Source organism: Tursiops truncatus, chromosome 14 (genome assembly GCF_011762595.2).
Source record: "Tursiops truncatus isolate mTurTru1 chromosome 14, mTurTru1.mat.Y, whole genome shotgun sequence".
Classification (NCBI taxonomy): Eukaryota; Metazoa; Chordata; class Mammalia; order Artiodactyla; family Delphinidae; genus Tursiops; species Tursiops truncatus.
The window spans coordinates 1,698,081-1,724,283 of NC_047047.1; the positions used below are offsets into that span (position 1 = coordinate 1,698,081).

Below are 26,203 nucleotides of genomic sequence, written 5' to 3' on the forward strand. Positions count from 1 at the left end.
CATCTGATGTGGCAGACGCTGACCCCCACCGCGTCCCACCTGGGCTGCTGCGCAGGCTGCGGGCTTCGTAAACATGGTGCATGAAACCACATTGCAGCCTCGGGGCAGGGAATTTGGACACGTCTGGTGGTGACACTCTCACCCCTGTTGTGTTGCTCAGACAGGCCTGGATGCAGTGATTCAGGCCACAAACGCTTACCACGTGGCCACGATTCAACCCTCATCCCCGTCTACTCACTGGGCCTGGGGCTGCAGCCTCCTCTGACCCTCCCCCAGGCCCTGCCCTGAAAAGGAAACAGCTGGCTTGTCTCACAATACTGCAGATTTTCCCCTAGTGAAGCAGGCTCATTCCTTGGTTTCTCTCATATTTTAATCTTGTTTGAGGTTTCGGCTTAACATATTTTTTTTCCAAAAAATTTAAAAAATATTTTATGAAAACAGAAATAATGCAGGGCTTCCCTGGTGGCGCAGTGGCTGAGAGTCCGCCTGCCGATGCAGGGGACACGGGTTCACGCCCCGGTCCGGGAAGATCCCACGTGCCGCGGAGCGGCTGGGCCCGTGAGCCATGGCTGCTGAGCCTGCGCGTCCGGAGCCTGTGCTCCGCAACGGGAGAGGCCGCGACAGTGAGAGGCCCGCGTACCGAAAAAAAAAAAAAAAAAAAAAAAAAAAAAAAATGATGTTTCTGAAGAGTTCAATTTTGTTCGCCTCTTGCAGTATTTTGTATACACCTCCATTCACAATATGAGCCACGAGCCCGTTTGGAAAAACCCTTCCAGCTGCCTCCGTGGAAGATGCCACCCTCCATCCACTCCCTGGCTGGGGCGGTGAGCTGTGGTCTCCACATCAGGACTCACTCAGCACAGCCCTGTCCATCACCCTGCAGACTCGCTCCGGGGCAGCAGAATCTCACACCTTAACTCCGCCGCTGGCTGATCTGTGCCTGGTCCCCGGATGGGAGTCGGTGATGATAAGCAGTCTTTTTCCTTAATCTGGTGAATATGTCCACTCGTGCTACCTGGACACATGAACTGAACCGTACTTCCTGCAAATGCATTGACAAATTTTCCCAAAAACATCTGCAAAGACCCGTCTCTCTTTAAAAGTCGCTTTGCATCTCTTTCCATTATCCTCATGGGTCTTTGCATCGATCTTGCTGTTTCTGACGTTTATTTGAGGCAAAGTTGAAAATGTTTCAGGAGGTGGTGAGTTATTATTAAGGACACCCAGGCAAAACTGACCAGATACATTAAAAGAGTCCCTAAGAAAACCAGATTCTTGATGAATTTAAGTCCCAGCTGCTTTGGGCGGGGATGTCTCTGGAACTCTGCTTCCAAAACCTGATGGGAGAGGTTCCCATTTGGGCATAGTGGGATGGAAAATTCCAGCTGATACCCTTGTGCCTGACGATCATGTGGTCCCATACCTGGCAGCTCTTGACACAGGATGGGGGCTCTGACTTCAGGGCAGATAACAGAACTTAACTCTCTGTGCCCGTTTCCCCAAAGCAGGCCTCCCCACCCCCATCCTGCCCGGCGGGAAGCCAGGCTCCAGCCAGAACACCCACCGCTTCGTCGAAGCCCAAGTACAGGAAGTGCTGGTACCACTGCTGCACCTCGGGCCGCGTGCGGTCCCACAGCTGCCGCTTGAGCCGCCCCGGGCTGCTCAGGAACTCCTTGGCTCTGCTCTCCTGGACGGCCACCGGGGTCGTAGGGGGAGCAGGAGCTGAAACGAGGGGTTCCCCACCCGCAAGTACAGAGAATGAGTCCTTTCCTCCTCGGGGTGAATCGCTCTTCTCCATCGCCCTCCCCGCCCCCACCTGGCAGGAGGCGGCCTTAACTGGCGCATCCTCCCTGCAGGGCACGGGTACTGTGCGGGCTCCCGCCGTCTGTCCCGGCCTCCGGGGTAGCGAGCCCTCCTGTCCAGGCATGGCCACGTAACAGGCCCAGGGCGGAAACCGAACTCAGCTCCGCCTCTGCAGCCCCTCCCCAGGCCCAGACCCCGGGCCCCAGGCCCTGGTGCTCCCCCTGGGCTCTGCCGCGGGGAAACCGTCCGGTGTCCAGTGCCACTGGCTGCGCGTGCCTCGTCTGCACGAACACGAGCGTGCTGGGATTGCTTAGGGGGCCAGGGGAGAAAGAGCTGGAGCAAGGGTCTGAGCAGGCCGGCCAGCGAGCCCAGCGGAGCAGCGAGTCCTCAAGTCAGGCTGCAGGGTGACCATGAACGCTTCGACCGCCTCTTGATGGGGGTGACCCTCGCTTTCCCACGGCTTCCCCGGACGCCTTTCCATCGCGGACTCAGCTGCAGAAAAGGCCCCGCTTCGGCAGGCGTGCTCGGGGAAGTGCTGCCCGGCTCCGAGCCTCTGTGCCGTCATCTGCAACACGGGACTGATGGGCCCGCTTCCCCTTATGGAGGCTGCGCAGGAAAAGGCAGTCAAATGCCCTGTGTCCCTTGGTCACGTGGATAAAGATCAGGCAAGCACATTTGTGTTTTCACCTCCTGTTCACCTGTGCATCTCCCTCAGGGCCTGTTACACTGTTCTGTACACAGTAGGTGCTCAATGTGTGTTTCTTGGCTTGAGCTGAACAAAAGCTGAGGATGTACACGGAGGAGTCGTGATCACCTCGGCCGTTGCTCTCCAGGGCCCCCGTCACCCCTGGTGTCCCCGGGAGATGGCTGTCCAGCACAGGGAGGGGAGGGGCCATCTGAGGGGCCTGGGAGGTCGGGGGTGGACCGGGGCCTTGGGAGCAGCTGGAAGAGCCGGGGAAGATGCTGGCGGCTCCCCCAGGAGCCCCTCCCCCGAGAGGGGCCGTGTGTGCCCAACAGGTGTGTGTGGGGGGGTGTCCCCGCGGGGCCACCTGGGAAGCAGGTGCATAAGCGCTGGCGCCCCCCATTGGGGAGCAGACTTCAGCGTCCTGGAGCCCCCGTTAATCCAGGGGAAAGAATAAGTAGTTAGAAATTCACCTCAGAAATGTAGTCTTGGGAGGAGATATGGGGATGTATGCATATGCAGAGCTGATTCACTTTGTTATACAGCAGAAACTAACACCTCATTGTAAAGAAATTATATTCCAATAAAGATGTGAAAAAAAAATGTAGTCTTCATTCTAATAGATAGATAACTTGCTAATTTCCAGGTGAAGACGAGTTCTGCGGGAGAATGGCTTTCACAAGCCCACACAATGATCGAACTGATTACAGCGGGCCCGAACTCACCTGCGTGGCTCCCAGACAGTTCTGTTTCTACGACATTTTGCTGCGTTACCATATCTATCGGAGGCCGGTTCTTCACAACAGGTGTCAGTAACAAAACGGTCTTTCTGTTTAACCCTCCCCCAAGAGCTAGTTGGATACGGAGGACGCCCATGATACCACTCTGTGCTGCCCCAGAACGGAGGCTGTGTGTGCTCTCGATTCAGGTATGTGCTCTAAGGGGTATCACGATTCTAAAATAAACAGCCTTCAATTAACACTACAGCTCTGTTCCTTTTATTTCTGAGTCCACTCTGACAGCTGTCAGAAAAGCATTAACTGGCAATAATATTTACCTGATGAAATACCGCACCACATCCCCACAGGACGAGCCCTTCAGATCTGCTAACCTTCTACGGAGTAAACACTTTTGATTTTCCAAACACAAGCCTCAGGTGAGGACATCGACATCGCTGTTTCATTGCAGCCTGGTTAAGAACGCAACCCTTATCTGTGTGGGCTATACTTACCTTCCCCTTTCTGAAGCATCAGCTTGAGTTTGTTTCCACTTACGCCACCTAAAGGAATGAAAATGGAAATCATTTCAGGGTTGTACTGCGCCCTTAAATTTCTCACATGCAAAAATCCACATTGGAAAAAAATCACTTCATACCCCTATGTTGCTTTAGCAACTTGGTAGCATTACATTATTTAATGCTTGTTGCATTTCCTGTTGTGTAGAAAAAGCAATTCAGGCTGCCTGTGGCTCAAACTAGTGACAAGGACCATGGCCGAGCAGGGCACTTTGAGCTACTGGAGACCATCTCAGCTGTTCTCCAGGAAAAGTGACGTTGTCCTTTGAGCACTTCTGTCATAATATTCGGGCAGCCACCTGTCATATGCACCTGCCTGCAGACTTAACTTTTCATGGTACAGTCGATCAACTAGTGTCCCCCCAAATTCATACCCACCCAGAACTTCCGAATGTGAACTTATCTGGAAACAGCATCTTTGCAGACGTAATGAGTTAAGGACCTCGAGGTGATATGATGCCGGGTTTAGGGTGGGCTCTAAATCCAGTGACCGGTGGTGTCCTTATAAGAGGAGGTGAGGCCACAGGGAAGGCAGTCGTGGGAAGACGGAGGCAGAAGTGGAGCTTCTCCACCACAAGTCAAGGCATGGGGCTTAGAGCTCTAAAACCTCAGCCCCGTTTTGTAACTTGCCCTGATTGTCTTAAAATCAGGCATTATTTGTACCATTTATTGTTGTTTTGATTCAGATCTAAAAGCGTTTCTACACTCTACAAAACGATTTTCATTTGGTGTCCTAAGAACTTTCACATTCCAGCTCAATGATGATAATATTTTAACTGATTCCTATCACTGCATTCTCGGTATAAACGAAATAAGATACAAGTTCTGAAAAGGACTAGCGTATAGCCGATGCCCACTTGCTGTATTCAGATGTGCTTCTTAAAATGGGAGGAACAAAGAGGGAGGTGATAAAGCACGCGATGGGGAGTGATGGACTGGCCCCCCAGTGGTCCTAGATTAGAACAGCCGTCATCCTCCCCCCACCCCCCTCCCAGGGCTCCTGCTGCCCCGCCCCCAGCCCGCGCTGAACATCCAAAACGCCGAAGCTGAGCACCAAGGGGGTCCTGCCTTTCCACCCCACCGTGCGGCTGCTTTGCGGTGGAAGATGCACCAGCCTCAGGGTGCTGGGCAAGTCACCTCCCGCCCTCCAGCCTCAGCAACTTCGCCGTAGACCTGGGGTCATGACCCCTGCCTCTCAGAGCCCCGAGCCTCAGCGGCGGCCCTTGCCGGCATGAGCCGGGAAGGACGGTAGGAGGGGAGGTGCACTGTCAGGGCAAAACCTCTGATTTCAGGTCGCCCTTCTGCGGTGGGGATGTGGGCTCCCCAGGGTTCAAAAGTCCACACCCCGAACCCGCCGCATTTACGGCGTGTGTGTGAATGCGCGCATTCTGTAGGGAACCGGGATTTTCAACCCATTCACGGAGGGCTCCAAGAAGCCGAGAAAGTTAAGCCTTTCTCGCTTGAGAACTTTTCCCCAGCTGGGAGGTGAGGCCCGCTCGCAGCTCTGCAGACCTGGAACTTGACCGAGCCAAAGCGCCGGGAAGGGAACGCCTTGTAGGCACTCTGGGGATGGCCCTTCTGCTCCGCTCAGCCCCGGGCGCACCACCCGCCTACAGCGCCCACCGCGCCCGGCGCTTCGCGTTCAGCCCGAGGCTTCTCCGCCTCCTTTTCCAAGCTTGCCGCGCACATCCGAGCCCCTGCCCTTGACCCAAGCACGCCACTTCCCACCGCGCAAGGGCAGAACCCAGGACCCCCTGTCAAACCTTGGCCCTTGCCCGGGCTCAGGATGGGCGCCTAGCCCCCCCGCCCTCACCGAGCCTCTCCACGGCGCCCTGGCATCGCCCCCTTACCTGGGCCCACGCACAGCAGCAGGAGCAGAGCCAGCGCTGGCATGACCAGGGCGGCGGGCCGCGCGGAGGAGGCGGCCATGGCTGCAGAGTGCGCTGGAGGGAGATGCGGGCGCCTCGGCTGCCGCTGCGCGGGGAGGGTCAGGCGCGGAGGCACCAGGCGTGGGGGACTGCGCACGGGAGGACCGCGCATAGGGGTACTGGGCGGGCGGTCCCTGCGTCCCTGCCGGGGCGGGACCCGCCGGGCGGGCGCTGTGCCTTGAGGTCCCGGGCCAAGCGTCCGTGCCAAGCCACCGCGCCCCTCTCTCTGGCCGCGGCTCCTCCAAGCCCACGGGAGGTCCGGGTGCGGGGGCCGCCAAGGACCGCGGGTGAGGGGCAAGCGAGGTCCAGCCGCTCCGGGAGGGGCCGCGGCATCCAGAGAGGGGAGGCCTCCGCCCGGGAAGGGCTGAGGATGCTGTGCCGGATCCCCGCTCAGGCCGCCGGGTCTCGCGCCTACCTGCCCCCTCCGGTTCGCAGTCCCACGCCCCTCCGCACCGTGCGCCCCGGCCTCCCCAGCCCGCTCCCTCCCGCGCAGGCCTTTGGAATGTCCTGGATTACAGATGCCTTTGGCAGTTCTGTGCTTCGTGCTGGTTTGAACGTCTCCACACTCTGGGTTCAGAGCTGCGTTCCAGGAGAATATCTCACTCCAGACGACCCCGATAGACGAGGCTTTTATTGTTATTTTTATTTTTTTGTGGTACACGGGCCTCTCACTGCTGCGGCCTCTCCCGTTGCGGAGCACAGGCTCCGGACGCGCAGGCTCAGCGGCCATGGCTCCCGGGCCCAGCCGCTCCGTGGCATGTGGGATCTTCCCGGACTGGGGCACGAACCCGTGTCCCCTGCATCGGCAGGCGGACTCTCAACCACTGCGCCACCAGAAAAGCCCAGACGAGGCTTTTAGTAACCAGGAGCCGGTGAGCCCGTTTGGTATTCTCAGGACGTATTTCGCCCTCGTGCGCCCCGGCTCCACGCACACTGAAGCGGTACCGCCGTGAGGCCCCGCGAGAACCGAGAGTGCCTTCCCGGGCCGCAGGCCTGTTCGCACACGAGGACTCCTCGCAGGCAGGGCGGCTGCTGAGAACTAACCTCTCTAGGCCTGTCTGCAGCGCGGCCGCTTCCCTTTTTAAACCTTTGCACCCTGACCCAGCTCTCCGCGTGATGCGGCTGGCGCTCTGCAGAAAGAAGCGCGTTTACGCTGAGCCAGCAAAGACGAAAGGACCAAAGGGAAGGCGAGAGGGGCTCTGGGAGAACCCCAAGCCTTGGGCGCACGGGCTTCAAGAGGCGCCAGAGAGAACCCGGAAGGTAACCTCATACTTGCAGTGCTGGCGGGGAAGTGCTTATAAACCCCGGGGAGCTGAGATAGGATGAGAAGAAGCAAAGCAGTACCTGTCCCTCTGCCCAAGGACAAGAACGTTTATAGGGAGGAGGGAGACCCAAGCAAAGGACTGGCTTCGAACAGGCGTGGAAGATATTAACCGTAATCTCTCCCTTATCTTGCGGGGGTCTCCCGGCGCAGTCCAATCTCCAACAGCATTTGCTTCTCCTGTAACACTGAAATTCTCCTCTTAACCAGGGTCTGATCTGAACCCAGTAGTGTTGCCCGTAAGGACAGCAGCCCATCTCCTTGAGTTTTCTTTTTCCCTCTGGTGGAAACAGGCCTTCATTTCACACCCTCCCACTGACAGTTAAAAGGAACGTGGCAATTTTATTTTTTGTTAATTCCAAGACTCCAAGAGGGGAAAAAAAGTCTGCTTTAATCAGCTCATGCAGTTGTAGGATTTGAAGGCAAAGTAAATATTGAATCCTCATTTTTTATTAGCCTATATTTTAAAAAAACCCTCAGTTGCTGTTTTAATGTAGAATTGGTTAGAAAAATCAAGGATCCCACAGAAAATTATTTTACAAGAATTGTCAGTAAGGTGAGAAGAACACATCCTGAGAACTAGGCCCTGCTTCCTCTCCACAGGGAGGGGTGGAGGTGACGTCATTCAGCAGCATCCCCGGAACTGCTCCAATGACGTCCTTGGGGCCGGGCAGAAGCAGCCTGGGCCCCAGCAGGGCAGTGGTGACGTTGCCGGAAGTGGAGACCGACGATGCCTCTTCTTCCTGAGCTAAGCTTACACCTCCAGCCAAGGAGACAAAACCGGTGACCATCTGAGGTAAAGGACCGATCTGGTAATCACATAAGGCTTTGGTGTCCACTTGTCTGTTTACACTCTTTACAAAACAAGAATGGTTTCCAGGAGATTCCACAGTTCCCGGGGAAGGGGAACATTACACACCCTAAATAATGGCTGAATTCACCATCTCTGCCATTAATAGAGACAGTCCCTTTGTGTCAAGTTTTTATTGAAATGTAACATAATATAGAAAAGTGCGGAGATCAAATATACAACATAATGATGGAGAGACCACGTTACCAGCCCTCCGGGAGCCCCTGTGTCCCTTCCAGTCGCCCCTCACCCCACATATAAGTTTAGTTTGAGGCAATCCTCTTTTAAAAACACTTCACTGGTATTTTATTTTCATTTCCTTAAAACGAACAAAACTCAAAATACAAAGACTTTCGATTACCGGTAGGAAGATACTAACGATAAGAAGAAGGATTAAAGGGGTCAGATTCATGACTACCAATTGAATCCAAGTTAATTCAGTATCAATATCTGTTTCTCAAATGCTCAGCGGACATCCCTGTAGACAATCTTCCAGAGTGAAACGTCTTTGGCTCCCGTGTTCGTGTGCCTTACACATTGTCAGTAACATTTATTGCCGCGGAAAAGGCACACAGAGCATCGTGTCCGCCTGTCCCAGTCTTTTGTCCGCTTCCATCCATGCCACGTCTCTGGTTGCTTGGGTCCTACTCACTGGGGTTTCTCTGTCTCTCTCTCTCCTGCACAAACATGGGAGGGTTCACTTGTAGGGAGGGCATGGGAGAAAGGTGACTGTGATGGGGCCCAGGGCCATTACTGCCGCTTCGGTGAGAGGTTCGAGGTGTGATGAAACCCCCCATGTTTATTCACAGGAAAACAGGGGTCAGTAGCAGGAGCAGCCCCGTGCCTTCCCGGGGGCTGCCAGGCTCAGGTGCGCGGCTGGAGATGCTGTGCGGGTCCCCACGTCCAGCTTCCTTTCCGTTTGTTTACTTGTTCACCTGTATTTACTTATAAAATGAGGCACCATGAAAAGTCCTTTTCTTCCTATTTACTTAAATTCGCCATTCCCTTTCTCCCTCTACTAATGCTGGTCTAGTCCTTATTCCTTATTCCACCGTTTCTCACACTCGGTCTCAAAATCCCAAGGCGCTTGTTCAGGCAGGTTCCTGGGCCACACTCCCTGGAACTGTGACCCACTTGATCTTGAGGGAAGCTCGGGGCTCTGCGTCCTGCTGCCCTCGGCTTCCACTCCGCCGAGGTTGTCCACTGACACGCCTACATGTGGCCTGTCTGGCAGGAGGGGCCCGGGGTAGGTCCTGCAGGGAGGCTCAGGGCTCCCAGAAGAGTATCCCAAGATCAGCTGTTCCAAAAGACAAGAAGACGAAGCTGCCAGCACCTTAAGGTCTTGGCCTGGAAGCTGACCTGAGTTAATGCCACCATATTCGCTTGATGGAAGCAGTCACAGAGCCCACCATCCAGGGGGCCTTCAGGGCGACGCCAAAGGTCCCATTTCTCAGTGGGGGGGACGTCAAAGGTTGTGTGGCTGTCTTTAGTCCACTACACGGAGCCACCTTTCAAGGTCAAGCTTAGATGCTGCCTACTCCAGGAAGTCTTTCTTGCTTCCCCCTTTGGGCCAGGAGCATAGTTTCCTCTGAATTCCTCCAAGCCTATGTTCCCCATGAAGGTTTCCCCATTCTACCTTATTTTTCTTTGAGCTCCTCAAATTGTTTGTTCCCTTTTTTACGACCCCATAAAACTGACACCCAATAAATACTGCATGAATAAATGTTGCCATCTAAAAGTGAATCTGTAGTTACACAGACCTTGTACAAATGAGATCGTTTCATACGTCTTTAAGTTTGATACTAGAAAAGTACATGTTTTAGCTAACGAAAACTCACAGCAGCCCAAGAATAGTAATAAGGAAGGACCCCTGAGTAGAGACCCTCCCCGAAGGCCAGCGTAGAAACTGCTGACATTGCAGGACTGGCAACTGCAGGGTTAATCTTCACGCTCAGCGGTGGGTTCTCAAAACTCCTCTCCTGTTTATTAAGCAAAGTCCCACGTTGGAATTTTAATAACTTCTGCCATTTCAAATAACTAACTGAAGCCAAAGACAGGGAAAGCAGGAGTTTCCGTTCCACCTAAAAAAATAACGAGAGGCACAAAGTCCTTATTATGCATAGCTCTGCTCATGGAAGGCTCGGTGAGCAGGGCTCTGGGAGGAGCCAGGGACCCACAGACAAACGAGGTCTTAGGGATGTGACCCTGAAGGCAGACATGGCCCTTGGTGATGGTGTCCTGCAGGCAGACGTTGTCCTCGGTGCAGGTGAGCACAGATCCCTAGCCCAGGGTGTACAGACAGCCAATGTCTCGAAGCAATGGTCTTCGGATCCCTAAGGGGCGTCTGGTGAAAAGAGATGATGCTACTAAAACAGACCCGCATGTTCAATGGGGCCAGTTTCCAGTCTCTCCACACCTTAAAATTTCCAGCATTTTAACCAAAACTATCCTGAAAGCTGAGGAGACCCCAGAGACTCAGCGTGGACTGCCGCGGTTGAAGGCAGCGTAGCTGCCCGCAGCAGAACAAGCCCCTGTGAACTCTGCCTGAAGTCCTTTGCCCTGTGGGGCAGGGAGCACGCGGATTCTCAGCATAAAACCCAGAGCAGCGGCTCCACCACCCGGACGCAAAGGATGGTGTAATAGTTGGGGCTGTGCTGCTCCAGGCGTGAGGGGTCCCAGCCTCGGGCGCCAAGGCCAAGGCCAGAGGGCTGCTGTCAGAGCCAGGTCCTGGCTCCACGCTGGGTGGCCAGGAACCGATGAGGCCTGCCGTCGCCTGGCACAGATGGGGCCACAGTACCGACAGGGCCACAAGCACCACCGTGATTCTTCCTTAATGATTGACTCAAAGTCGTCCTTTCAGCTTTGACAGATACCGTGAATCCCAAAGAGGTGGGATGGGGTCTTGCCGCGGCCTCGTTCCTGCAGTCATGGGTCATCAGTGATGGAGCCCGGCTGGGGTCTCTTCGGGGCTGCCCGATTAAAGCATCAGCACCCACTTGGTCCACGGAGCTCCCCCAGATCGCTGGGCCTGTTGTAATCGCCTTTTGTTTCTGGTGGTGTTGCGTTTCATTATGCATTGAGGTTGTGAATTACTGAGTGCAGAATTTTAAGACAGCGGTATGGGTAGAGTGAAAGTGTGATTCAAACTAGCTCCCTCCAGCCCCGACGAGAGCACCCAAGATTCACTCCTTCTGCTAGGGCAGTGTACTTCCAAGACTCTCCACTCAAGTACAAATATGTGTGAGGGGGTAATAACAGTGAAAGATCCTCCCTTCACGGAGACGGAGAGCTGCAACGGTACCATCACTGGCCCGCATTCTGTCCACTCCAAGGATGGAGGCACCTGTTAGGTACAAAGGGTGGCCCAGGGAGGCAAAGCCTACAACTAAATGGTGCTTTCAGATTTCCGAGTCCTGCCCGGGTCCCGCAAGGCGGGCAGGAGCGCCCCCCCCCCAACATTTTACAGATTAGGAACCTGGGGCGTCAGAGGTTGTGACTTGGCAGTCAGCAGTTTGCCGATTCATCCCGGCGCACTTCCGTTCCTCTGGTCTGTTGGCATCCTCAGGTGGCCCAGAGACAAGAGGCCGTGCTGGGTGCCGTCCGTGGGGAAGTGTGAAGTCCGATTCTGGGCTGTTTGAAAGCTGTCTCAGAACTGGCATTTTAAGGGCCCCAAACAGTCACGATTCCTATCATTAGAAACAAGAATGATACAGCTTTATATAAGTGATTGATGGTTTATAAACACCTTCACATACAGTTCATCATTTCAAACTCGTGGGTCAGAGGTGAGGTCATTCTCTTCTGCCAAAGACCTGTCTCTTCGTCTTCAGATTCTGCTCAAGAATCTCGTCTCACCTGAGATATTTATGCAGGAAGTTTCCTTTTATCTTCGAGGGGTATAATGCTTGTTTAGATCATCTTGGCATGCTAGTTTCAAATCCTTTAGGTATTTCCTTTGCGACATTTAGTCTTTGCTCTATTTTTTCTCCCGCGTGTGTGCGCGCACATGTGTGTGTGTGCGTGCGTGCACGTGCGTGTGTGTGTTACACGGGGAGGGAGGTAGTTTTAAGTCATTTTTCGTGTTGCATCGGTCAGAGACTCCAGCTCGGGATGTGTACCCCTGAGTCACTGTTTACAGCCTCCTCAGGACCTCATCCGTGGAGGACTGCCTGCGGGTGCAGGAAAGGGGCGGGGTGGCCCTGGGCGCTGGAGCAGCTCCAGGACTCCGGGGGAGGGTTTTGTCGCAGAGGGGGGCCCCAGTGGCCCTTTTCCACTAGTCTTGTCTCTACTTGAAAGGTCCTGGGAGCAGGGGAGCTCTGACCCGGCAGGGGTGACAGCGGTCACAAGGCGTGGCCATACGACGACACCCACCCCCATCCCAGACCACGGTGGGTGAGCGCAGTGACCTTCCCTCCATCTGGTAGCCCCAGGGCACCAGTCAGTGAAGTAAGGAATTTATCGGAGCCCCGCTCTCTATCATGCAACCTCTGAGTTACCTTTATTTTAATTTTTGTATTGAAGTACACTTGATTTACCACGTGGTGTTAGTTTCTGGTGTACAGCAAAGTGATTCAGTTATACACACATACATATATATATTCTTTTTCATATTCTTTTTCATTATGGTTTATTACAGGATTTTGAGTAGAGTTCCCTGTGCTCTACAGTGGGTCCTTGTTGTTTATCTATTTCATAGCCTATAGTTTGTGTCTGCTGCAGCAACACGCGTGGACCTAGAGATGATCTCATCCTAAGTGAACTCAGACAGAGACAAATATCTGCTGAGTTACTTACATATAACTTTCCCCAGCTACCCCAAGCCTAAAAACGGAGGCTAATAACACCTACATTCCCTCCTGACTGCACAGGGGTGCAGCTGAGGAAGAAGCAACAGCCCATAGTTCAAGTGCGCAGTTCAAAGAGTTCTGAGGAAAGTACACAGCTGTGTAGGCAGCACGCAGTCCCAGTAAAGCATGTTCCCCTCACCCAGTGGGGTCCCCGCGCCGCCCCCAGCCTCCCCCTCCCCTGCCCTCTGGCCACCACTGACCTGCTTTCCACCACAAAACACGTGCATCTGACTTTTCTCGAATCCACGCGAATGGAAGCCTGCAGCACACACGGCATCGGGCTCCCTTCACAAAGCATCGTGTTTTTAACTTGTCCGTGTTGTTTTGTGTATCAGGACTGTGTTCCTTTTCATTTGTGAGATTTATATATATGTGGGTTGGAATATTCCTTGCTGTTTTTGGTTTTCAACTGATGAAATGATGACCATGTCAGTGGCATATTGGATAAAAGACCGCAGAAAGCCTGGACCAACCAGAACTGGCTCTGCAGCCCAGACCAGGACGAAACCTCATCTCGCCACGTGCAGGGAAGCGCTGCCCTGTCTGACACTGACGCTTCTCTTTCTACCTGCCTCTACCAACTCCCTGCCCCGCTCCAAACACGTGTGCCTCCTCTGAGGTGACCTGCTCTCCAGGTGTCGGTTGGTGACGCCAGGAGTGGACAGTGGATTCCAGTCTCTTCCCTGGGACACTTGGACGTGTGTCAGGGGCAGCACGGCTCAGTGTGGCCCAGGCTCTGCTGGGGGATATGGGGAGCAACAGCTGGGCCCGTGTTCGCCACGTGCAGAGCGTGTCCACAGCCGTGGAGGGAGCACGGCGATGAGACACGGGCAGCCAGAGCTCCGCCGGGTCCACCACCTTCCCAGGCCTCTGTGACGCGCCGCAATCTTCCCAACGAATCCAAGTCCTGGCTTTAGTGAGCTCAGTAGGACTTTGTCACTTTAGACCCAAAGTCGCCTGATACACAGAAATTTCCAGAGACAGGCGGCTCCTGACTCAACACGGACCCTGAAATGGTGTGAAAGTGACAGTCCCTGTCCCACAGAGAGTTCTCTGTTAGGGTTCATGTCATTGCACTTGCGCCAAAACGGCTGTGCACTTCCCTCTTACTCCCACCAGGCTGGCAGCGGACGGGGTGCGGATGCCCCGACTCGCAGGCAGTGCTGGAAGCTGCCGGGCAGGGAAGGGAGCCCATAGCATTAACAAGAAGCAACAAGTTCGGTGCTCTGTGACCACCAGAGGGGTGGCATAGGGAGGGTGGGACGGAGACGCGAGAGGGAGGGGATATGGGGATATATGTATACATAGAGCTGACTCACTTTGTTAGACAGCAGAAACTAACACACCATTGTAAAGCAATTACACTCCAATAAAGATGTTAAAAAAAGAAAAAGAAAGAAGCAGCAGCAACGAGGCTCTCACCTGAATGCTGGGGCATTCGTGTGATTTAACATTAAAGCACTTTGTGCCCATGGGAGGGGGGCGTCTTTCGAGCATCTGTCCTCCTGCCCCTCGCGTACACCCAGCCCCGGGTTGTCAAGATTGGACTTGGATGTAATTAGCAGTTACAACTCCTCTAAGGCCCCCTGTATACGCAGCCCATGGTGATTATACCAAGCACTGTGGTTTCTTATAATAGTTGATCAAGTCATATTTTGCACAGCACGAAAAAGGGCCAGAAGTATTCAGATACTCTGCCAGGAAATAAAATTCCAGAGGTTAAAAGTTTCCTCACAATCCCAAGAGGCTCAAAGAATATATCGGTACAATTTTTCAAGCTCACTGTTTCGAAGATCCTTCAGGGTGGGGGACATGCCTGCCTCTGGTGTTGGAGGGAGACTTCAAATAAATACCTTTGGTGGAATTTAAAGGCATCCCTGTTTAAAAGAATCTGCTTCGACGCCGTGGAAGTCTAATACATGATTAACTGAATATTTAGTTGGTCCAAGATTAATTGTCACACATGTTGGTGAAAAGGACTTCAATTAAGTACCACTGACTATGGATGCAAGTGAAACTATTTTGACAAAGCTTAGATGCACTTATTTTTTTTCTCGGTCAGCTTCTGTTTCGTCATCAAAATTCCTGATGATGGCAAACCTGTGAGAAGCTTGATAAAGAAGATTCAGTTGTTCATGATCTGACCTGTAGGTCCAATTATACTACCGACAAGACAATGCCTTTCACCTCCTCCAAGCGCATTTAATGTTCAAAGAGTTGGGAGATTATTTAAACATCAATGAGTACAATCATGCCAGCCATGCTTTACATAACCCATCTCCCTGCCTGTAGGAAGAGGAGAATTTAAAGTTTGTTCATTGACAGAATCAACGCCAGATCAAACAAGAATGGCAGAATCTTTCGAACGCAAAACAGCCACTTTCCAGGACTCTCTCAAGCTCTCAAATGTACTGGCAGAGGGACCAGGCTCATTCCCAGAAGTTGCTTGTGTTCTGGTAAACGCTGTGGGTCTGACTGTCCTGTGAATCCGCTATCAGGACGAAAGAGGCAAAAATGCAGGAGAAGATGGAGAAGATGGAGAAGGTCCAGGGAACAGCGGTCCCCCCATGACCCTTCCCCTCCCGGTGTTGAAACACCCACTGAGGTTGTTTCCTGAGGCTTCTTGCCCACTGACCCTTCCTCTCCCACATGACAGGGTAGCTGGAGGACCACAGCCTCCGTCACTGTAGGTCATCCCCCTTTAAGACCACTGGTTGTCGAAGGTGCGATCAGATCTTGGAATAACCGGCTGGAGACTAGCTCACCTTGGCTGCCAGGGGCTGGGGAAGGTTGCCCAGAAAGGACCTTGCCCAGGCCCGGTTAGGAGCTGCACTGGGAGGGCTGAACCTACCCAGGCTGGACTGGGGAGCTGATTCTGTATCTGGAGGGTCGAGAAGCAAGGGTGTCATGGGCGGAGGACAGCTTGGATGCGTGCGTAGGGTGGCCCCACATACTCTTGTCCAGGACCAGCTCAGGGAAGACAGACGCAGAGGACCTGTGATGAAGATCGGTGGATAAATAAATCCAGCCAAACTCAGACCTTGTCAACAAGGTAGTATCTGGAGCCAAGAGACAAAAAACCACAAAAACAACCAAAGCAGAGACTCAAGGGGAGGAAAATGGGGACAGGAATATAATCGATAAATAAACACTGGGTGGCAGGATGCACGTCGTCAAAACCCCAGCTGGGGTGTGAACCAAAACACACGGTGACTTTCACTGCTGCGGGCAAAGCCCAAACGTGGTGAGGGTCAGGGGTAGGGGTGGGCTTCAGCCCGACTCTTGTTACTACGGGGACTTAGTGTAGGAACTGTAGTGCCTGCCACAGTGAAAACTCCACTACACACACACACACACACACACACACACACACACACACACCCACCAAAAACCCCACAACAACCACCTTAACAAGAACACGTTTTACGGGATGAAAATAAACACCACAGACTCATGCTGGGAAGTGGACGCTGCCTGTTAGAGATGCTCTTCCCATAAGTCTTTCAAGTTATTGTCACATGCAAAGATGTCAGTTTGCACAGTTTTTGAGTTGGTTGTGCACATCACAACTTATCCGTTGCTGTACAAAGGGATAAAGAAATAGAAAGTAAATTTTAAGAGTCACTGCGGCTTTCGTGTTTTGAATCACCTGGCGAGGACACAGGAGGCCGGGCGGGAGGCCCTGAGCTGTTCCAGGTGAGAGATGATGGAGGTGGACGAAGGTGGTGTTGGAAGGGGCAGAGAGCTGTGTGCAGAATTCAGAAGACATTCGGGGTGGAGAATGGACAGGACTGGGTGATGGGTTGTGGAGGATGGGATGGCGAGAGGGGCACTAGGGTCTCTGCATTTCTGACAGATCTGAAATCTGGCAGATCTGTTGAATTTGAAAGACCCATGACACGCCCCGCGGGAGTGCCCAGCGGGCAACTGAACATCCACGACAGGTCTGGAGCTCACGTGAGAGGCCGGGCTGCAGATGGTTTGGGAGCTGTCAGTGTATGGGCGTCTCTGATTCCACAGAAGTGGAGAGATTCACCCAGGAAAATGGGCCAAAGTGGAAAGGTGAGTGCCTAGGATGGAACCTATAGGGAAACCGACATTTAAGGGCACATCCAAAGAGACACCTAGAAATAAGATGGAGGTGGGGAGGGTTTGGCTGTTTTTTAAAATTTAGGTACTCCTGGAAAGGACACATTATTAAATTCCTAACCCTTCAGTATAAAGTAGTGTATCAACTTTGTCCTGAGAGGAAAATGCATGAACACCTCAATTGCTAAAACAGACAGGTCCCCAGAGACCAAGTCTGAGTGCTGGATCGCCTGCCTACTCGTAATGGGAGAGCGGCCAAAACCTTGCTCATCTGTAAAGTGGGAACCCTCCTAACACATGCCTGCTTACTCCCAGGGCTGTGGAGAGAAAGGGGGTTATAGGAAAACTCTACCCGTGATCTCTGATCCTCTCATTGCTGTGTGTGTGTGTGTGTGTGTGTGTGTGTGTGTGTCCTCGTGCTGCTGTAACAAATTACTGCAAACCTGGTGGCTTAATTCAACACACACTTATTCTTTTACAGTTCTGCAGGCCAGAAGTCTGCAATTCATTTCACTGGTTCAAATCAAAGTGTGGGCAGGGCCGCGCTCCCTCCAGAGGCTCAGGGGAGGACCCGTTTCCTGGCCTTTCACAGCATCTTGAGCTGCGTTCCTTGAACTCATTGGCTCCCGGCTCAGGTTTCCATCACCCAATCCAGCAACATAGCATCTATGCTCTTCTGTGTCAAACCTCCCTCTGAGTCTCTCTTATAAGGACCCTTGAAATCACACCGGGCCCACCCCAGGGTTCCAGGACAATCTCCCATCTCAAGATCCCTGACTTAATCACACCGCAAAGTCTCTTGCCAGATAAGAGAACATTCACAGGATCCAGAGCTCAGGACAAGGACGCGTTTGGGGACCAATTATTCACCGACCGCACCACGTGTGCTCTGTGGGATGCAGGCGGGGGAGGAGGGGTGGTGCTGGGATGGGGAGGGAGCCAGCCACGTCTCAAGGCAAATCCAGCTTGATGGTCGAGGTCCCGCTGTGTCTACATGGGGGGTCGGCAAGGATGGAGGGGGGGCGAGAGTCACGCTCAGGTCTGAACCCGGGTCCGGCGGTTCTCCGACTGTGGTCCCCGACCAGCTGCACTAGCATCCGGGAACTTGGGAATGCACAGTTTTGACCGCACCCCGGATCCCCCGAGACAGAAACTCTGAGGCGCTGAGAGTCCTGCCCAGGATTCAGATGCTGGCTCGCGGTGGCTCAGGTCTGAGCAGGGCCCGGAAGGGGGGTGAGGCCAGCTTCTCAGCGCTGTGCTCAGCTCAGCAAAACCATGCAGAGCTTTAAAAAACTAACGTTCGAATCAGAACCTGAGGGGGGAGGCCCTGGCAGTGGGTTAAGTTCCCAGGTGACGCTAAAGTGCCCCCCGCCCAGTGCAGGGGCCCTACCGCACAACCTGGCCTTGTGGGGAGAAGTCGGGGTTCCTAAGTCAGCACTTCTCAAACTCGAGGGGGGTCAGAATCACTGGAGGGCTTGCTCAGACTCAGATTCCCGCCCCTCTGCACCCCGAGAGCGGAGTCAGCAGGTCTGGGTGAGGCCCGAGATGGTGCATTTCTGACGAGTTTCCAGGTGATGTCGACCGTGCTGGCCCAGGACCTCACGTGGAGAACCTATGCACTAATGTGTAACTTTAATACCAGCAGCCCACCCCAAACACGTCCCAGACCAAGTTAAGACCACTGAGCCTAAAAGCCTTAGAAATTAATTTATGAGATACTTTTCCCTGTTTTTACTTTAGGGCAGACGGCACTGGAACTTAACTATCAAAATTATGGTGTTTGTGACTTAAAGAAGGGGAAAAAAATAGGGTGGAAATGGAGTTTAAGGGGAAAGTGAGGGGAGAAGGACATTAAAAACAGGTGGGGGCTTCCCTGGTGGCGCAGTGGTTGAGATTCCGCCTGCCGATGCAGGGGACACGGGTTCGTGCCCCGGTCCGGGAAGATCCCACGTGCCGCGGAGCGGCTGGGCCCGTGAGCCATGGCCGCTGAGCCTGCGCGTCCAGAGCCTGTGCTGCGCAACGGGAGAGGCCACAACGGTGAGAGGCCCGCGTACCGCAAAAAAAAAAAAAAAAAAAACCCCAAAAAAACAGGTGGGATGGAGGAAGAATCCCCAAATGACCCTAACCGGCTTTTCAAATGGCCACACCTGACGGCGGTGTGTGTGTGTGTCCGTGTATGTTTGTGAGTCAGTGCCAGAGCACTGATTTGGTGAATAAATCCTCCGATGTTCAGAGACAGCTCTCGACTTCTAACTATGAAGGGATAATTTTCAGTTTGGGCCAAAAACGTAAGACGGTATCTGTCCAGACACCATCTGGGGGTCCTGCCTGCTCCCCTGACATCTAAGTCCATCACCCCCAAACCCTCAGTTCCAGGCCTCGCTAGTTCAGGCCCCTCCGGAAGATTCTTGTTAGTCTCTGGGGAACTTGAGTCATTGTAGATGCTGAAAAGGGCTGAAAACCTTTGACTTCCTTCATTCTTCTTTTTTCATCCCAACGGGAAACTTAGCCCTTTCACCAGTGTTCCATTAAACCTTTTAAAAGTCACTCCCACCAAGACTTTCTGTGGAAGACTCGGGGGCCAAGGAAGCTGCCTGGTGCCTCATCGCAATTCCCCGCGCCCCCTGCCCCGGGCCCCTTCACCTGCCTTGTCTCCCACCTCTTGCCTTGATCGTCTCATGAGCGGAATACATCCTTGTGCAAACACATCCCCCTTCCCCTCTCACACCTGAGGATTCAGCTGCGGTCCTCTGGAGCAGAGAGACCCGCCCTCGATTACAAAAGCCATCATCAAAACATCTCTTTCAAACAAATCATTAGATTTCTGATCACATTTTGAGGAATTCTGGTGAACAGTAATGTTCTCTGCTTTAGCAGGAATATTAGCTCTATTCATCCACTCTGTCTGCAATAAACTTTCCATTTTAGAATCGCTTCAGATGTAAAGTCAGTGGGACGCCAGCATGGAGAATTGCTGTATGCCCCACACCCGATCCCCTGTTAACATCGTACGCTACTGGGGTATAGTTTTCACAATCAGTGAACCAACAGTGACGCATTATTATTACTATGTCCATGCTGTGTTCAGATGTCCTTAGTTCTTCCCTAAAGTCCTTTCCTGTCCCAGGATCCCATCCAGGACACCATGTCACATCCGGTCATCATGTCGAGTGTGTTTCCCCAAGCTCCTCTGCAAAGTGACAGTTTCTCAGACTTGCCCTGTTTTTAATGACCTTTCCCACTTTGAGGTACTCTGTAGGAGGTCCTTCAATCTAGGTTTCTCTGGTGTTTTTCTCATGATTACACTGGGCTTATGAGATTTGGGAAGATGACAGAGGTGCCGTGTCCTTCGTGTCACATCATGTCATCAGTGAGTTATCACTGATGACACTGACCTTGGCCAACTGGTGGAGGTCATGTTGGTCAGGCCTCCCCACTGTAAGGTTACTCTCCCCACCCAAACCCACCTTTGTCCACACTGTCCTCTCTGGAAGGAGTCACGCAGCACAGTCCACACTTGAGGTGGGAGTTACACTCCAGCTCCTTGAGAGGGGAGTGGCTACAGACGGTATCTGGAATTCTGAACTAAGCGCTCCCCCCGCCCCCAGTTATTTATTTACATTCATGTATTTTTGCAAGTACAGACACATGGATATTATTCACACTTTGGATTAAAACAATGTTACATAGTTTTCTTCCTCAGATTGTTCTAGCTTTGGCCATTCTTTCAGTTGGCTCCTGTGTCCTTTTGACATAAGCCCATCATTTTGGTCTTCCAGCTCTTCTTCACTTTCTGGCGCTACAAGATGCTCCAGGTTCATCTCCAGGTACAGACCCTCCCGCATCCCTAGACTCAGCCATCTGTCCAAGGAGCCTTGGTTCCTTTTATTGAAGAACGGTATTAGAAACCAAGATCTGAGCACCAGCTGTGCTCATCGCCACTGGGGTGTCATTGCTCCTAAACCCTCTCAGCACAAGAGAACTTGGAAATACGGGAGTGTGTATTCACCTGTGTGTGTACTACTCACTGTTATTTCTGCATTTGTCCATCTGTGTCTAGGTTAAGCTAAACATGAATCTATACTGATGTCTTATGGACTCTCAGAATTCCACACTGTTCATCCTAGGCTTTCCCCTTGGTCACCTGTGACCTCCCACTGCACACACCTCTAAGAAACAACTTTATCACCTGAGTACAGTGTGCAAGGACAGTGTCTCTTATCTTCAGCCTTCCAGGCTCCTCTTGTGCCCAGAGGTACTCAGGACAGCACTGCCCTACCATCTTTAGTGAGGCTGTGTCATACTTTGTGACACAGTTAGACTCTCTTGTCAGTCTACATTCCATCCTGCAATCCCTGACCTCATAACTGATTTTTATAATCTGCACACATTAAGGTTTACTCTTTGTGCTGTAAGAGCCCATGGGTTTTGGGGCTTCCCTGGTGGCGCAGTGGTTAAGAATCCGCCTGCCAATGCAGGGGACATGGGTTCGAGCCCCGGTCCGGGAAGATCCCACATGCTGTGGAGCAACTAAGCCCTCGAGCTACAACTACTGAAGCCCGTGCTCTGCAGCAAGAGAAGCTACCGCAATGAGAAGCCCCCACGCACAGCAATGAAGACCCAATGCAGCCTAAAATAAATAAATTTAAAAAAAAAGAGTCCATGGGTTTTGGCAAATGCAGAATGTCACGTCTCCACCACTACAGTCTCATCCAAAAGAGATTCTTAGCCCTATGTACTCCCCCGTTCAACCTTCCTCCCCCAGCCAAGCTCCCGGCAATCACTGATCTGTCTCCCATCTCTGCGGTTGTTCCTTTGCCAGAGCGTCATATAAATGGAGTCATGGGAGCACACAGCCTCTGTAGACTGGCTTCTTTCACTGAGCGTAACGCATTTAAGATTCGTGCACGTGGTGTGGTTTGAATGTCTATTCCCTTCTAACCTCTGAATACTATTCCACTGTCTGGATGGACCAGCTTACCCATCACCTATGGAAGAACATCTTGCTTGTCTCCAGGTTGGGCAATTACGAATAAAGCTGCTATAAACGTGTGTGTGCAAGTTTTGAGTGCACGTAAGTTTTCAGATCAGCAGGGTAAACACCGAGGAGTGTGATCGCTGGATCAAGGGCTAAGGGTTCGTTTAGCCGTAGGAACTGTCAGACTGTCCTCCAACGAGGCTGCAGCGCTTTGCGCTCCCACCTGCCAGGAGGGAGAGTCCCCGCTGTCTCATGTCCTCACCAGAAACTGCTATTGTCAGTGTTCTGAATTTTAGCCATTCTTTAAAAAAGTGTGTACTGGTATCTCATTGTTCATTTCCTTTTTTTTCCCAATCCACGCTGGAGCGTGGCCAGTTTGGAGCATGGAACAAATTTTCCCTGGCCCTGGATTCTGTGTTTTATTTTTTAAATATACGATTTCATCAAGACCAAAGGGCTTAATGGGAAGCAGTAGCACCCAGCTCTTCAGCTGCCCCTGAACCGGTGGAATTCGTTAGTGTGTAAACAGAAGCATCGGCCTGGTTAAGGGGGATCTGGATAGAGAGCAGGGGAAAATAAAGTTACTAGAGAGTGGGGTGGGACACAGGCAGCTTTGGTCACGGCAAAAGAACAGCTTTAAATACCTCATTAAAATATTTACAAAGAGGCAAACATTTTTTACCTTAGGAGGTGGTGGTGGAGAGTGGAATTTTCAGTGTCCCCACTGCTCACAACTGTTTGCGCGCAGGACCAGGAGAAGCGCCCCTGACCAGCTGGTGTGCAACCGGCATGCAGCCCGGCCACACCCTCCTCTGCACGGGGTGTGACTCTCACTTACTCCCGACGAGCTCTCCAGGAGCCCCCCACTGGAGGCGTGCGCTCTTCTGTTTCAGGCAAGATCTTCCTGTTTTCCGGCCGCCTCTGTCTCACAACCAGCACAGATCTGTTTATGCAACTGTGCTTTGTCTCGAAGGGAACATCGCACGCCAGAAAATGAAGGAAGATCAGACTTCCGCCTCGAGCCGGCCTGCCGCGCTCCTTCAGCCTTTCCTCCCCCCCTCCCTCCTTTCCTCACTCTGATCCTTGATAGAATCTTTGGAGGTCTGGGATCGCACTGGCATCACATCCCGCAGCTACGTACACCAAGATCGCAGATCCCTGAGGAGACGTCGCTGGAGCCTCTGCTGACCTAGACGATCTCCCTGTTCTCTAGTCCACACCACGTATCTATTGTAAAAAACAAAAATATTTTTCTGTTCCTAAATGATCCAGTTTTTAAAGTTCACCAAAAATGATCTGGATAATTCTCAAAATACCATGTTGTAACCGAGCAGGACCCTATGGGGCCTTCCCAGAGCAGACCCCTGCACCCCGTGTCCTCTGCCTGCATTTTCTCTATAGAAAAATTTTAGCCAAAGAATAAATCTAATCAGAGAAGTGAGAAAATGCAAAAAGAAAGGAAAACAGTCAAGCAAGACAAAATAATACTTTAGCCATTAAACACAGTCAAGGACTTTTAGTTCCTCCTCAAGGGCTATAGAAACTATTCTGAGCCACGTCCTTTGAGCTGTTTTGCAGATACTGAAACCCCCTCCAGGTGGGAGAAGTTAACTGCTGCTCACAAGCACGGAGACCCTAGACCGGTTACAACCAGAAGGTTGATGATGCCGACTCCCGATGACCTCACCACCAGCCAATCAGAAGAGTGTCCACGAGCGGACCACACACCCCTGCAACTCCCCCCCACCCTGTCTTTAAAAACCTTTCCCAGCCATTTTTTTAAAAATTTTATTTATTTTGGCTGCGTTGGGTCTTCGTTGCTGCACGCAGGCTTTCTCTAGCTGCGGCGAGCGGGAGCTACTCTTCGTTGTCGCGTGTGGGCTTCTCATTGCGGTGGCCTCTCTTGTTGCAGAGCACGGGCTCTAGGCATGAGGGCTTCAGTAGTTGTGGCGCATGGGCTCAGTAGTTGCAGCTCGCGGGCTCTAGAGAGCAGGCTCAGTAGTCGTGGCGCACAGGCTTAGTTGCTCTGCAGCACGTGGGATCTTCCCGGACCAGGGCTCGAACCCGTGTCCCCTGCATTGGCAGGCGGACCCCCAACCACTGCGCCACCAGGGAAGCCCCTTTCCCAGCCTTTTAAGCACTAGCTGCCCCGGACTCCTTGCTTGGCGCCTGCGGTGAACACTGCACTTCCCTTCACCACGAGCCGGTGTCAGTAGACCAGCTTTACTGTGACTCTGTGGTGGTGGATTTATTTGAATTGAAGGTACCAGGATGCAGCCATGATTTAGAAAAATGTATTACTTCTCTCTCCCCACGGAAAGGGACGAGGAGTAATGATGCCCTGGGAGTGACAAGCACCTGCAGTCCCCAGAGTTTAGTTTCTTAGAATCCCTCGCCACTAAAACAGGGATCCTGGGCTAAATGGGTCTGGAGCAGAGAAAGCACGAGGCGAGCCTGGAAGTGCTCCCAGGCCAGTGGCGACTTGCAGAAGCTTCTCAGCTACCACGGGGTCCAGCCAGGAACCGACCCCAGCTCCTCAAACGCCAAAGCCAGCCGTCCTCTCCAGGTCCCTGGGCTGTGTTCTCCACTGTGAAATCTGGACCTTGGTGTCACTTTTTAATTTTAGCGTTTTGTCCCAGTCATCAGAGCAGTACCTCCCTCACCTTGTCTTCTCCTCCTTTGCAACAAATAAGGCTTTTTTTTTTTTTTTTGGCCATGCCGTGTGGCTTGCGGAATCTTAGTTCCCCTCCCAGGGATCAAACCCGGGCCCCTGGCAGTGAGAGCGCCAAGCTCTAACCACTGGACCACCAGGGAATTCCCCGATAAATTAGGCTTTTCCAAAGCCAGTCCCAGCCTGCCAGGATCCAGGCTTCGGCTCTGAGCTTCTTTGACGTTGTGAAGTCTGCAAAGCTTCCCTGTTAAAAACCCTGCGTGAAGGTCCAGACCAGAGATGACTTGGGGAAATGCGTCCTGCAGACCGTCCTTCCTGCCCTGTGTGGTCACTTCCTCCTTCTTCTCCTGGGAAGAAGCAGATGAGGAATGAGGGCAGGGGTGAGAGTGGCAAAAGCAGAAGAAATAGAAAATACACTTTTTTCCAATGAATATTGAAACTTTTCTTTTCTTTTTGGTAGAAAAGCTTTCGGTACCACAAATTAAATTGCACTCCTGACACGAGCTGAAGGCAACTTACATGTATCAAGTGCACAGAATCCAAAAGCGTTTCCCCCATTTTCCAGAATGTTCTCAGGAGGCTCCTCCCCTGTAAAATAAAGGGATACTGGGGCCTTCACCTCAGTATGGGTGCTGTGTGGGCATCAAAAATTATCTCCAGACCATTAATTTCCACATGCATCTGCTCGAGGAGTTCTTCCTGCCTCCATGGCATGTTCATCTCCATCTAATTCACTTTTTTTTTTTTTTTTTGGCTGCATTGGGTCTTTTGCTGCTGCACAGGCTTTCTCTAGTTGCGGCGAGCAGGGGCTTCTCACTGCGGTGGCTTCTCTTGTTGCGGAGCATGGGCTCTAGGCATGAGGACTTCAGTAGTTGTTGGCTCGCGGGCTCTAGAGCGCAGGCCCAGTAGCTGTGGCTCACGGGCTCAGTAGTTGCAGCACACGGGTCCTAGAGCACGCGGGTTTCAGTAGTTGTGGCTCACGGGCTCTAGGGCGTGTGGGCTCAGCAGTTGTGGCGCACGGGCTTAGTTGCTCCGTGGCATGTGGGGTCTCCCCGGACCAGGGCTCGAACCCATGTTCCCTGCATTGGCAGGCGGATTCTTAACCACTGCGCCACAAGTCCCTAATTCACATTTCATTGTCCATCTTCACGCTACAAGCGTTGTCAAGTCCTGTAAGCATTCGGGGGTCCTCGACAGCCCCCTGGGCTTCCCGACACCACTAACAGCTTTAATTTCCAGTCAGCTGCGATTCAGGACCACCAGGGCTCAGTGCCTGCCAAGAAGCGTCTCGCCAGTAGCTCCTCATTTACCAAGTCTGTGCAAACAACATGCTTACTTAGAAGTGAAGGCTGCTGACTTTCTCCCTGCTTCTTCCGGGTACTCGGGTCACTCAGCAGCGAAATCGACACTGAGCACGGCTGCTGCCGTCCCCTGAGGGCCTGGCAGGGATCCCCAAAGGCAGTTTCCCATCTCTGCGGCTTGGAGGCCTGAGACACCCGTGGAAATCATGCCTGCCGGGCTGCTGAGTCTTCCAGCCAGCGCTCCTCAAATGTGAGAAACGCACAGGCCATCTTAAAGGCGGAAAACTGTGCACGGTTGAGAACCCAGCTCAAAGGCTCCTCTTCGAACAGCACTGCAGAGAAACTGACACTTCATTTCAGGCAACGTCCTTTCATTGCAAATGAGCACGGAAAAGAGTTCTGTCTGCACAACTGGTGTAGGTTAGGACGCCCTGCAGCC

General features: G+C 52.6%; 1 protein-coding gene across 6 annotated transcripts in view; it reads right to left on the reverse strand.

Annotated features, from left to right (window-relative positions):
• Window positions 1-26,203, reverse strand: part of ECRG4 (ECRG4 augurin precursor) — an 82,297-nt gene that overhangs the window by 908 nt on the left and 55,186 nt on the right. For 2 of the 6 annotated variants that reach the window (XM_073790954.1, XM_073790953.1), the window contains one exon: window positions 1,565-3,764. In XM_073790954.1, coding sequence (XP_073647055.1) covers window positions 1,565-1,927 — 363 coding nt within the window. In that variant the 5' untranslated portion in view covers window positions 1,928-3,764. Of the gene's footprint in view, window positions 1-1,564; window positions 3,765-5,629; window positions 5,799-26,203 lie in introns of those variants that run through there. The other 4 variants (XM_073790956.1, XM_073790955.1, XM_073790957.1 and 1 more) reach the window with 4 other exon arrangements.